Here is a 12058-nt window from a genome sequence, read left to right on the forward strand (position 1 = left end):
TTCATCACTGTTTGGATCCTAAGGAATGAATAGGGCTAGGCTAAATGCTAACACATTCACAACGCGCTGTACAAAGATTAAGTGTACGCATTTAAAAAATATAGGTATGTATTAATCCGTCTATGTTGAGGTAAGAACATAGTAAAATATTGAAAAACGGTAGTGTTTTACTTTTAGTATTTTTTGTGATTTACTGCTTTCTACATGAAATCATAGATAATGTAAAAATATAACCTTGATGTCTTTAAAGGATTACTTTACTTTCATACTTTTTTTTAATAATTTACTCACCACCATGTCATTTAAGATGTTTATGTCGTTCTTTCTTCAATCGAGAAGAAATTAAGTTATTGAGGAAAACATTCCAGGATTTTTCTCCTTAAACTGGACTTCAGTGGACCTCAACAGTTTACAGTTTCAATGCAGCTTCAAAGGCCTCTAATCCAGTGGTTCTCAAACTTTTTCAGCGTGCGGCCCCCCTTGTGTACGATGCCCCCCAAAGAAAATTTATGACAAAAAACAGGTCTAAAACTTAACATTTAAATTAAACAAAACATTAAATTATACAAAGTAGTGCTGTTGGTATTAGCCTTATTTTTTTTTGTTTAATTACACAGAATTCTTTATAAATTAATGTATTTAATAAAACTGCCCCCCCCCCCCCGACACCATCTCCCCAGTTTGAGAACCACTGCTCTAATCGATCCCAACCGAGGCATAAGGGTCTTAAATCTAGCAAAACACTTGTCAGTCTTTTTAACCACGACTTGCACTAGCCATGTGAGAGGCCAGCGTGACCATAGGTTTCACATAATCACGTTGAAAGTGTGCGCTTCACATATGTAACGCGTGACCTTTTGACATCTATCATACAAGAAAACTAGATAAGACCCTTATGCCTCAGTTGGAATCATTTAAAAGCCCTTTGAAACGGCATTGAAACTGTAAACAGGTCCACTACAGTCCACTATATGAAGAAAAATCCTGGAATGTTTTTCTCAAAAACTTAATTTCTTCTTGAATAAACAAAGACAGACATAAACATCTTGGATGACATGAGGGTGAGTAAATTACCCGTTTTTTTATGAAAGTTGAGTAATCCTTTAATTAAGATCATGTCAAAGATTAAAATGAATGTAAATTGTTTATTTAAATTAAACGTTGATGCTCCCCATCTCCTAATAATTAGATTATGAGACTTTAAACTGGATTTCACAAACATATTAGTGTTTGATTATTATGTCTCCGTTTTTCCACAAACACACGTGTGATGTGTGGTCTGACTTTTTGCGCTAACTAGAGCCCGTGTGACCTGGTTCACCACCACACTATTCATCATAACACACTGGGTACGTGTCACAAAAACACACAGAACCCCATAATGCTGTTCCTAGCACTCAATCATATCCAAACAAGATGCAACATAAAACAAAATAACCCAAATAAATCAATATCTCTTGCCAAAATATTTATTTTCTCCTCCAAAGTCATCCATCATACCGGAACATAATTTTAAAGTAACACTGAACTGAGAAAAGCATCTAATAAATCTCCAAACTTTCTGGAAGTTATCACTGGTGCTCCTATTTACGTTTAAATTAAAAGTTTCGGGCTGCAAGTACGTAAATAACAGGTTGCAAACATCCACGTTCTGTTTCATCTCGCACGTAGAGTCATGCCTCCCTGCCGCAAAGAAGACCACAGACAGGGTGCGGTAACAGGGAGTCTGTCTGCCGGCGCAGGGTTATTATATTACGTTACACAGCAGGGAGGGCACATCGGGTCACGTTTAGCGGGGATAATGCTTCGCACAAACTCAATTACGTCACAGCAGAGACTCCCCGCTGTCAACAACCCCTCCGGACAGATGCCATGCTTCCGCATCGGTGGCGACAGTAATTTTCCATGGGGTATCTTGTCAATGCTATAGGGAATTACTGTTATTTTCCCCCTGGGGCCTGTTACTCAAGCTGACTGGAGCTTGCGAGGGTTTTCATTACGTTTAACAAAATGGGATTAAGTGGCTAAATTGTAAATAGAGAGAAATCCTTTAAAGATAAACCTTGTGGTAATGCAGGTGTGGAGGAACGTACCAGTTGGTAGAGCTCCGTGACGCTGATTTCATCGGGGTCCACCATGCTAAACTCTTTCCTAGGTACCAGATCCAAACCCAACTGCCTGTGATGGAGAAAAACAGCACCTTCAACAATTCAGCAATGTGTTTACCAAAAATAAAACAAAAATAATAACAGCCAAACAGTACGACATGGCGTGATGAGTACGCAATGAAATGAGATTTCACTAGAAATGTGGCTATAAGACTTACGCTTTTAATGCTCGTGCAAACAACGTTATGCAGTACTTACTCGTTTCCCCAATCCAGGCGTGCCGTTATGTGCTGCTTGACGTCCCTCATGCGGTCGTGTGTCAGGTGACCAACCAAAACCTGCCGTCTCAGGTCTAGTATCTCATTCATCACATGCCACAGCCTATGAAACAGATCTCCTTCGTTCCTCTTTGGGAGTAAAAACAAATTCAAACATTGCAGCTTTAACAAGCAAATACCACTAATGGTAATTGGTCTGAATAGGAATAAAATATAGTTTTATTCTGTTACATTCCTCTTAACTCCATGTGTGACCTTGGGTTCACATAGACAGCATCATTTGGGTGTGGGAGGACTGATATGTTTGCACAAATAATGATATTTACCACAAAGAGCTGCTTCCACATGGCACCCCAGTCTCTCAGGGTGAACGTCATTTCGGTAATGACGGTGTCTTCTGTTGGAACCACCATCTCAAACTGCCTATGGGGGTTACACAGAAAACAGATAAGAGATCCACCTTAATGGTTGTGCTGTTTTTGTACTGCTGTTCATTAGGCAGAGGAACATTTGTATGAAGACAGACACATTGGCTAGTTCCTTTTGTCTGGCATTGTAACATTTATCTATCATTATATAGCAGCTGCTGTGGGGGCGGTAACAGGGATGGAAAGACTTAAAGAGATGTGTATGTACAGTAGGCAACAGAGAGCAACGGATCTGTTCCGGACTTTGCTCCGGACCTGCCGACTTCGGCCCAGATCTTCGTTAGTGATAGAAGAAATTTGAGATATTAACAGTAGATCTCCCACATTAAAAAATTTGGTAGAAGCATTTATCCAACGTGATTTATTTAACAATGCATTCAAGAACATTTGATCAGTCTGCATGTTCCCTAAGATTGAACCCATGAGCTACATGAACACTTTGGGGTCGTTTCCCGGACAGGGATTAGCTTAAACCAGGACTAGACCTTAATTTAAGTAGGAAATATAACTAGTGTTAACAAACATGCCTTACTAAAAACATTACTGGGGTGCATTTTGAGGCAAAACAAAGAGCACTGATCTATTTTAAGATATTTAAGAAAGTTTTTTTTTTAGTTTTGACAGCACTTACATTCATTTTAGTCTAAAACTGGTCTAATCCCTGTCCGAAAAACCACCCCATAAAGATTAAACTAAGATTTAAAATTGTTTAAAAAATTTCCCATAAAATTGTGAAGAAATGCATACAAACAATTAATATTTTGGATGAATTTGTCTTTTAAGACCAAGGTACTATTGTGAGTCTGTAGATTAGGTCTCAACTCACCCCTTATTCTTGATATGAGCAGTTTTCAGATGGATATAGCTGCATGGAAAAATCCCCTAAAAACATAGATAAACAATGGTGTGTTGAAAATAATGAAATAATGCAAAGGGAGGAAACACAATTAGAGAGAGAGAGAGAGAGAGAGAGAGAGAGAGAGAGAGAGAGAGAGAGAGAGAGAGAGAGAGAGAGAGAGAGAGAGAGAGAGAGAGAGCTCTAAAATAGTTATATATTTTTTGCTATACTGTTGCTTACCTTGGAGTTTGGGTTCTTTAGGACAAATCCTCTATACCAGCCTGAAAAAACAACACATTTATGACACATTTTTTTCTATGACACATCTTATTTAATAAACAATGTATATATTATTATATTTTTTATGTTAATAATGACTTCTGTAGGATAGGAATGACACAAACTGTAATATACTTATAATGTTATCACTATAATGAACTGAAGAAAGAAAGGGAGAGAGGGAGAGAGAGAGAGCGAGACCAATTGTAAGCCGGCCCACAGTGAAAACTGATTGGTCTATTTTCACTGTGCGTTCACACCAGATGCGGAAGAGGCGGCAAGCGTGATTTACATGTTAAAGTCAATGCAAAGATGCGAACAGGCATCCTGTGGCACAGTGTGCGCGAATAGCGGAGTTGAAAAATCTGAACTCTGGCTGATATTCACGCCGCGTTCACCAATCAGTAGCTTCCTCTGGTAGTGATGTGATTACAGAAAGCGAGCAGAGTTCCCGAAGCCCTTTCCATGACACGAATTTCCGCATGAATGTCTCGAATGACTACAATTTCACACGCGGCTTTCACACCCGAATTAAGCGAGTAAACTCAAAATGTTCTAGCGTCCAACATTATGCGCGAATAGTGCGTTTTTGTTGCCTCCACCGCGTCTGATGTGAACGCACACAGTTAGAGATACAAATCAGGATTCAATTTCTGTCACTTTTTTCCTTTATCTTGTCACTTGCCATATCTGTCTCTTCAAACTGATATCTTGTAAAAATAAATATTTGAACCTACCTTATTTAGCTAGCATGTTCTCATTTCTGGGATATTTTACATTATTTAAGGGCATCAGGGAGCTTTTATCAAAATGCAGGATACTGAGATAGAAATCTGATATCACGTTTAACATATCTTTATCTACAAACATTTACTAAGCAACTTCATCATGTAGAGAGGTTGATAAGGAACTGAAAACAAAGAAATGGTTTAAATACAGACTTGCAAATGCACAACCTAATGTGGTTGTTGAACACTCGTTCACTTATCCGATCGACTAAATAGAATCGTAATAGCAGGTATAAACAGCCTCTTTGATACCTTCACTACCACAAACTAACCACAGCAGATATCAAGCATGTGTAATACTTCTGCTTAGTGCAAACAGCCCACTGACATCTATGTTGTCATCTTTTCCACCTCAATAGTTATGTTGTTGCATTAAACCTCCCTTTTAATATTTTCCATCAACCTCATAGCATCTTTCAATCTGTAATGTACAAATTGAAAAGAAAAAAAAGCTGCTTTCAGAGTATGAGTGTACAGAACTTGTCAAAGAGGGGAGAAACACGGTTTCAAGGTGTTAAAAAAGGGGTCTCCATTATGCTTTCACTTAAAGTAAACGCTGCAATAGCGTACAGGAACCTCAACAGGTATCAGGGTCAAAAGCTTCACCAAGTGGGATGATGAACTTGGAAATTTTAGTTTTATTTCTATTCTGCATATCTACTGAAATAATTGTTTACTCCTTGTCAGCAAATCTGCGTCTTATAAAACTAAAAGCCAGCTCACTAACTCAAAAAAAACAGGAAGTGTGTGCACCCAGAGAACAGAGGAACGTGTCTTCAAAGGGTGGAAACAGGAAACAAAGGAAAGCCTAAGCTAAACAAAGGTCACAACAAAAAGAAAGACTGATCACTTGCTATACAAGATTGAGAGGTACAGATGCCTCGAGTAGTTTAGTATCAAACCCCCAAAAATTAGGAGGAGTGTACACATTCATACACTGGTCATTTCAGCCCTGATCATCCAAGCAGCACGGTCTAGATCCATGTGAAGGAACAAATCAATTACTTACCTTCACATTTTTCCAGGATTTGCACGGTGTCACCAATCTCCAGAGGTAAGCCATGCTGAACCGTCCCCCGGAAACTGGCCAAGACTGCAACACAAAAACATCCATCACATTAAAAGACAGAAAAAAAATATCATGCTGTTCGTCCCAGTTTACAACAGGATACAATTTCAAAGCGTGGTACGAGGAATTCAATCAAGCAATCACAAGAAAATATATAGTTTTCATTTGGAGCCACCCACTGTAAGCTCATGCCTGTTTTGGGATCCATTGCATTTTAAGTTTTTAAATTCAGCATCACAAGACTAATGGCAGCACACTTAAACAATGAACAGTCCACCCTCTTTTAATGCCCCCCTTCAAGGGCTCAAAATGAGTGAATGGAAATGTGTATAAAAGTTAAAACGGGTGATGATGAGAGGCTCACATAAGAAGACTTATGGGAAAGCAGCCGCTTGATGAGATTTTTTTAATTCTTTTTTTAACGCTTTTTAAAACAGACATAGGCAAGGATAGCAAAAAATGACGACATGCAACATAAAAAAAAGAGTTATGCAAAGTGAAAAAAGGAAGTGACAGTCAATCAGGATTTAAGAAAAAAAGATTTTTAAATAAAACAGAAGGAAGAAGAAAGGAGAGGAGAGAGACAGACAGAGAGAGAGAGAGAGAAAGAAAGAGAGAGAGAGATGACTTGTGCAATGAGCGTTTCTGCACAAACAGCCCTAATATGCATTCGAATGATGTCATCATTGTCAGAGGAGATTATGGGGACAGGTGTGTAAAATCAGGTTATGTTACCTGCTGAAATTTCAATGGAGAGATTATTTCCACTAGCCAGATTTATGAAGTGGATTTTTCAGGCCAGATTAACATACAGTACCTACATAAAAGCTCTGACCCAATTGAGAACTTTATCGAGTGTGTGCAGTAAGTTTTCAAAAGATAATATACTGTACGCACTCTTAAAAATACAGGGTTGTTTTAACCTTTTGACTCGGGTCAGTATCTATCTGCCCATCAGAAGACCGTATAGCAAGACACTAAAACACACTCAACTGAAACCAAAAAAATTATCTTTTTCTCTCTAAATGATAACTTATATCTGTGTTCTCCACAGACACAATCTCCTTCTCTAAAGTTCTGTGTGGAAAATGAAGTTTCATGTTTGGGTTCTGTGGATCAGCTGCATTTGTAACATTGTGATTTGCCTTGAAAATCTGGAAGCCACATTACAAAGTAGGTCCGATGAATTAATTATACAGGCTGGTTTCAGCAGAAGCAAACTAAATAATTCATATCGAAGGTTGAATCCTTGACATTGCTCAAATCTTTCCTAAGAAACCATACGACAGCTGTTCTTAGACTGTTAACAGGGCTGGAGCTTCGCCAGAGATGTTAGTGCTGAAAAACTGTCCTGTAAATCTACTGTTAATAACCTGAAAATAGAGAGCATGAATAAAATAATAAATAAGAGATAAAAACTTTAAACAGATTAACTACTGAAATGAAGACATTAAAAACACATTAACAGTGTTCATGTCTAATTTAAGTGGCATCAAAAAGTATCTGGTCACTTAAAAATCATTAGATAACAGAATATCAACTTCTATCTCTTCTGAGTTTTATTTTATTTTATTTTAGTTTATTTGTAGTTTTTTATTATTATTTTGAAGTAGCTATTATTTTAATATTTTTAGTTTTCAGGTCATTTTAGTTAAATTTGTAGTAACTTTGCTTTAAGCTTTTCTTTTTTTTACTTTTTATAAAAAATGTATGCAAACATTGCTATTTAATGTACATTTATTTTCATTTCAGTTTTTAAAGGGGACATATCATGAAAATCAGACTTTTTCCATGTTTCAGTGCTATATTTGGGTCCCCAGTGCTTCTATAAATCTAGAAAAATTGAAAAAAATCAACCCAGTAACTAAGTTTTGATAAACTATTCTCTGCAAGCATGAAAAAATAGGTCATTGAAATTTGGCTCCCCTTGTGATGTCAGAAGATGATCATATACAGCCCCTTAATCTGCACTATCCAACCACTGCACTGCCATTTAGTGCAGAGATCAGCTCATTTGCATTTAAAGGACAAGAGAGAAAAATATTTTAATTTTAATGTCATTGTAACTTTCCATTTTTAAGGGCAACGCTTCTAATTTTTTTTACTTCAAGTTTTTGCAATACTGACCTAAATTTAGGCCTATATTTGATTTGATTTTAATGATTAGACATGTTTTAAATAATTTTAGGTAGTTTTAGTTAACAAAACAACCCTTTTGAAAACTACGGACTTTCCACAGCAATCTTTTACAAATTTATTTTTCAATATTTACCAATTATTCCATATTTTTACTAGAGGGATACACACAGATTTATCCATAAATCTAACCAAACTAAATTGCAGACTTACAGGTAATTGTCCAAAACATTTTTAGTACTGTACACATAATTTGTCTTTGGGACGTAGCCCCATAGTGCACCCCAAATCATAATATTCTATAATTATCTGTAAACAACAGATCAAATCTCTCAGAGAAACTCTCTGATGTGTAGACACACCACTAATAATCATGAGGAACTAAATGTTTTCAGTGGTTGCACAACAGTGCAAGATGAATCATCTATGCAAAATCCCTTCACACACAGTCTGCCTTCAAAAACAGTTGGTTAGCTTTGTTAAAATAACCTAGTTAATTGGACAGACAGTTGATGAAAATCAAACAATTTTGATGTCAACTAATAGTACTTGTGTGGTGGAAAAGTGGCAAGTAAAATGCACTACAGCAGGGTTTCTTAAAGTCCGGACTCCGGTCCGGATCCGGACCCAACGGGAACTTGATCCGGACCCGCGTCCACTTCATATTACAAGTGCATGGATTTCTATGTGACTGATAAATTTGTGCATTTGCTACTTAAAAAATGCATATTAAACTTGTAACAATTCGTTTGGTTTTTTTTTTTTTTTTTTGATTTAAGCGTATTCCTGGTCCAAAAATAAAACGAGTTATTTAAAAATTTCCTGTGTGACGCTGTAGCCATCACACCCAGATATTATGCACAGCTGCTTCATGTACTACGGCTTTTGATCAGTAAGTCCTTATCAATCTGAAATCACTGCTGGTTTGAGTTGTTTAAAACATGCATTTGAAAAAGCAACACTCAAAATAAAACATAATCTTTATACATATTCTTTATTATCATGAAAATACCTGAAAAGGTTTGAAGAACAGCAATATAAATATATCCTTAAGACATTTCCTGGAGCTGCGTGTGTCTGGTTCTTCGCTGGTTCTTCGCATGTTAAGTTTCTGCCCGAGAGCGCCCCCTGACTTTTGGAGGTTGCGGCAGTTCACCGTAATTCATTGAGAAGCATAGCAAGCATCATCAGCCAACTTATAGGTGCACCCCTAATTTTGGTCAGTGTCTCTGTCTACCAACCACACTTTTTTTGCCATGTTTTATGCATCTGATAGAGAACAAACTGTGCCATTCTCTAATTAGGTTGCTCTGTATTTTGCACCTGGTTACTTTTGGCATATTTCTTGTGTTCGTTTTAAAAATTTTTTTTACTTTAAATGCAAAATACACTTATTTTTTTCCTAAACTATTTGTGTTGATTTGTTATATAAACAAATGATTTACATAAAGTTTTTCCGGACCTATGAAAATGATGAGAATTCAGATTTGGACCTTTGAATATAAACTTTGAGAACCCCTGCACTACAGTGTTGACAGTGAGACCTTTGCAGGGTAACACACTCTTGCTATCCCAAAGTGAGCCACATCTCTACAAAAGCAAGAGAGAATGTAATAGAGAACTGAATGAAAGGTACTGCTTGTGTGGATTAGCTACAGATCACGTATAGGTCTGCAGGGAAAGCAATGCTACAGTTGGGTAGTCTAAGCTCTTTGAAGGGCACTGGAGAGCTCAGAATGATGAGCTTTACCCTTGTTGCTGAAGTTTTGGCCAAGTGAGAAGTGTATCCACCTCAGTGCTTTCAGGTTACTCATAAGGCTTTCAGGGAACGCATGGGTCTCAAAGATTTTTTGTTGAATGCAAAACAAATGCTGAGGTTTAAAAGTGATAAAGATTTAAATTAAAAAACATTATTATTAAATAATGCAAGATCAGCTAATTTTTGCAGGATTTTTTCCTAAAAATTTTAGGTATTACCCAATGCGCCGCGGGTTATCCCACTTATTGCACTGATATTTACCTCATAAGTAAGGTAAGGAGCATTAAATATTGATTTGAAATATTTTATTTGCTCAGCCCTTCCACGAGAAAAAAAACAGTTTACTTTCGTTTTTAAGAAAAGACAAGACGTTTAAACGTTACAAACACACTATTTGGTAAACTCATTTGTAACTAAAAGACATATTTATATTTCACTTTGGATAAACTGTACCTGTCAAAATGATTTGCATCATCTGGGTATTATTATTTTTATCAATATATTTATTATTTTCACAAGAATAACTTTCAGACTCAATTCAGTATACAAGTCAAAAAGATTTCTAATCACCTCTCCCCACCCCTTTCCCATCCCCAATAGACAGAACATCATGACAAGGCCTTGAGATATGTAAGAAAGAAAAAAAGAGGATATAAATAAATAAATAATGTGTTACAGTAAATAAGTTACAGCATTTCCAAACAATGCAACATTATTTTTTCAACAGGAATATAGGATGACAGTTCTTTAAGCCATACAGCATGACTGCTTTTTCTGATTTCCACTGAATGGCTAAACATTTTTATGCGGCTATCAGAGCCATCTTCTTAACCAAACGTAAGTCCTTCCTTTGGTCAAGATAAAGTACAGATTCATCCCCCAATAACACAAATCTTGGATCAAATGAAAGCTTACATTAACAATTTTGTTAATTGTTTATATTATTTGTCTCCAAAAGGTTTCAAGTTCCAAACAAGTCCAAAACATATGCAGTAATGTATCAACTTCTGTTTTACATCTAGGAATATTCTGAATATGAATAATTTATCTTATGTAATCTTTCCGGTGAATATACCCTGTGTATAATATTAAATTATATTAATCTGTGTCTACAGCTATATGAAAATGTTAAAGCATTGAGATAAATTCCCAAGTATCTTGTTCAAAAGTACATTCTAGGTCTTTTCCCCATTTAGGTCTAGAAGGTCGTACATCCTCTACATACAGATCAATGAGGTAGGTAAGGTATATTAGACACAAACCTTTGGACCCTCTTTACTTTATTATAATATTGTTGTCTATTAAAAGGGAGGAGAGGGGCCCTAAATTGCCTCCATGTAATGTATAATGTCTCACCTGAAAATATTTAAAGAAATGTTTTGCAGGAAGAGATACCTTTGTTTTCAATTGTTCAAATGTCAAAAGGTATGTCCTCCTAATCTCCAAACACTTGAATACCCTTTTTATACCAATATTGTGTTAACTCATCTCTTGGTATCTCAGGAAGAGGGGTTATTATGAAATGGACCATTATTATATATAATGGTAATAGTCATTTATATTTTTTCTTGATCTCAAACCACAATTTGCAAGTGTGTCTAATGAATGGGTTATTAACCTCTCTTATTACATAAGTCAGGGGAATGAATAGCCTTGTCTAGAGGTATTTCTCCTGCATGATATTTTTCAATTTGTATCCATGCAGGTGGAGCTGTACTATTCATCTGCCAGAGCCATACCGCTCTCATTTATGCTGATGTTATTAGTTTTGAGTGGTTGTTATCTGAGACTGGGAATAATAAACCTGCAAATGTCGCTACTGGCCAATCAGAATGAAGCATTCAAACGAGCCTTCAACCTGTCCATATCGATATGCCTTTAAAAAACACACTACTTTAAAAGCATGACTATTAAAACAAAAACTTGATTGTGAATATTTAGATGCCATAAACTGGTTCAAAAGGATCATAATGTGCATTTAACCTCATTGAATACATTTTAATTTGTCAGATTCCTAATGCAACAATGATCCTGACAGCTAATCAACCTCTAAATTCATTAATTATTAATTGACACATTAAAATGCAAATCTGGCAATCACAACCCAGAGTCAAAATCAAAAAAGAAATTACTTATACAATATTTAGCTCTAAACATTCAGATTATTCTGTAGTGCAGCATCGACAAATTATGCAAATATTTTGATGAGATGATTAAAAAATGTAACTTTATTAATTGATGATTGGTTCTTTTAACTGGAAGGCGGGACTTCTGTTGCCAGAGTGGCCATTAAGCATCGCATTGTCCCCTATTCTTAGCAATAGTAGTGCTCAATCTTGTCCAATAACTTATCCAATATTTTTGCTAATACTTAA

General features: G+C 36.2%; 1 protein-coding gene across 3 annotated transcripts in view; it reads right to left on the reverse strand.

Moving 5' to 3' along the window:
- dock4b (dedicator of cytokinesis 4b) overlaps positions 1-12058 on the reverse strand; it is a 105470-nt gene that overhangs the window by 63659 nt on the left and 29753 nt on the right. For all 3 annotated transcript variants that reach the window (XM_065265583.2, XM_065265584.2, XM_065265582.2), the window contains exons 2-7: positions 5729-5812; positions 3893-3933; positions 3641-3696; positions 2713-2809; positions 2367-2515; positions 2094-2178 (exon numbers count right to left, since the gene is read on the reverse strand). In XM_065265583.2, the coding sequence (XP_065121655.1) occupies positions 2094-2178; positions 2367-2515; positions 2713-2809; positions 3641-3696; positions 3893-3933; positions 5729-5812 (512 nt within the window). The remainder of the gene's footprint in view (positions 1-2093; positions 2179-2366; positions 2516-2712; positions 2810-3640; positions 3697-3892; positions 3934-5728; positions 5813-12058) is intronic.

Source organism: Paramisgurnus dabryanus, chromosome 1 (assembly GCF_030506205.2).
Source record: "Paramisgurnus dabryanus chromosome 1, PD_genome_1.1, whole genome shotgun sequence".
In the NCBI taxonomy this organism is placed as follows: domain Eukaryota; kingdom Metazoa; phylum Chordata; class Actinopteri; order Cypriniformes; family Cobitidae; genus Paramisgurnus; species Paramisgurnus dabryanus.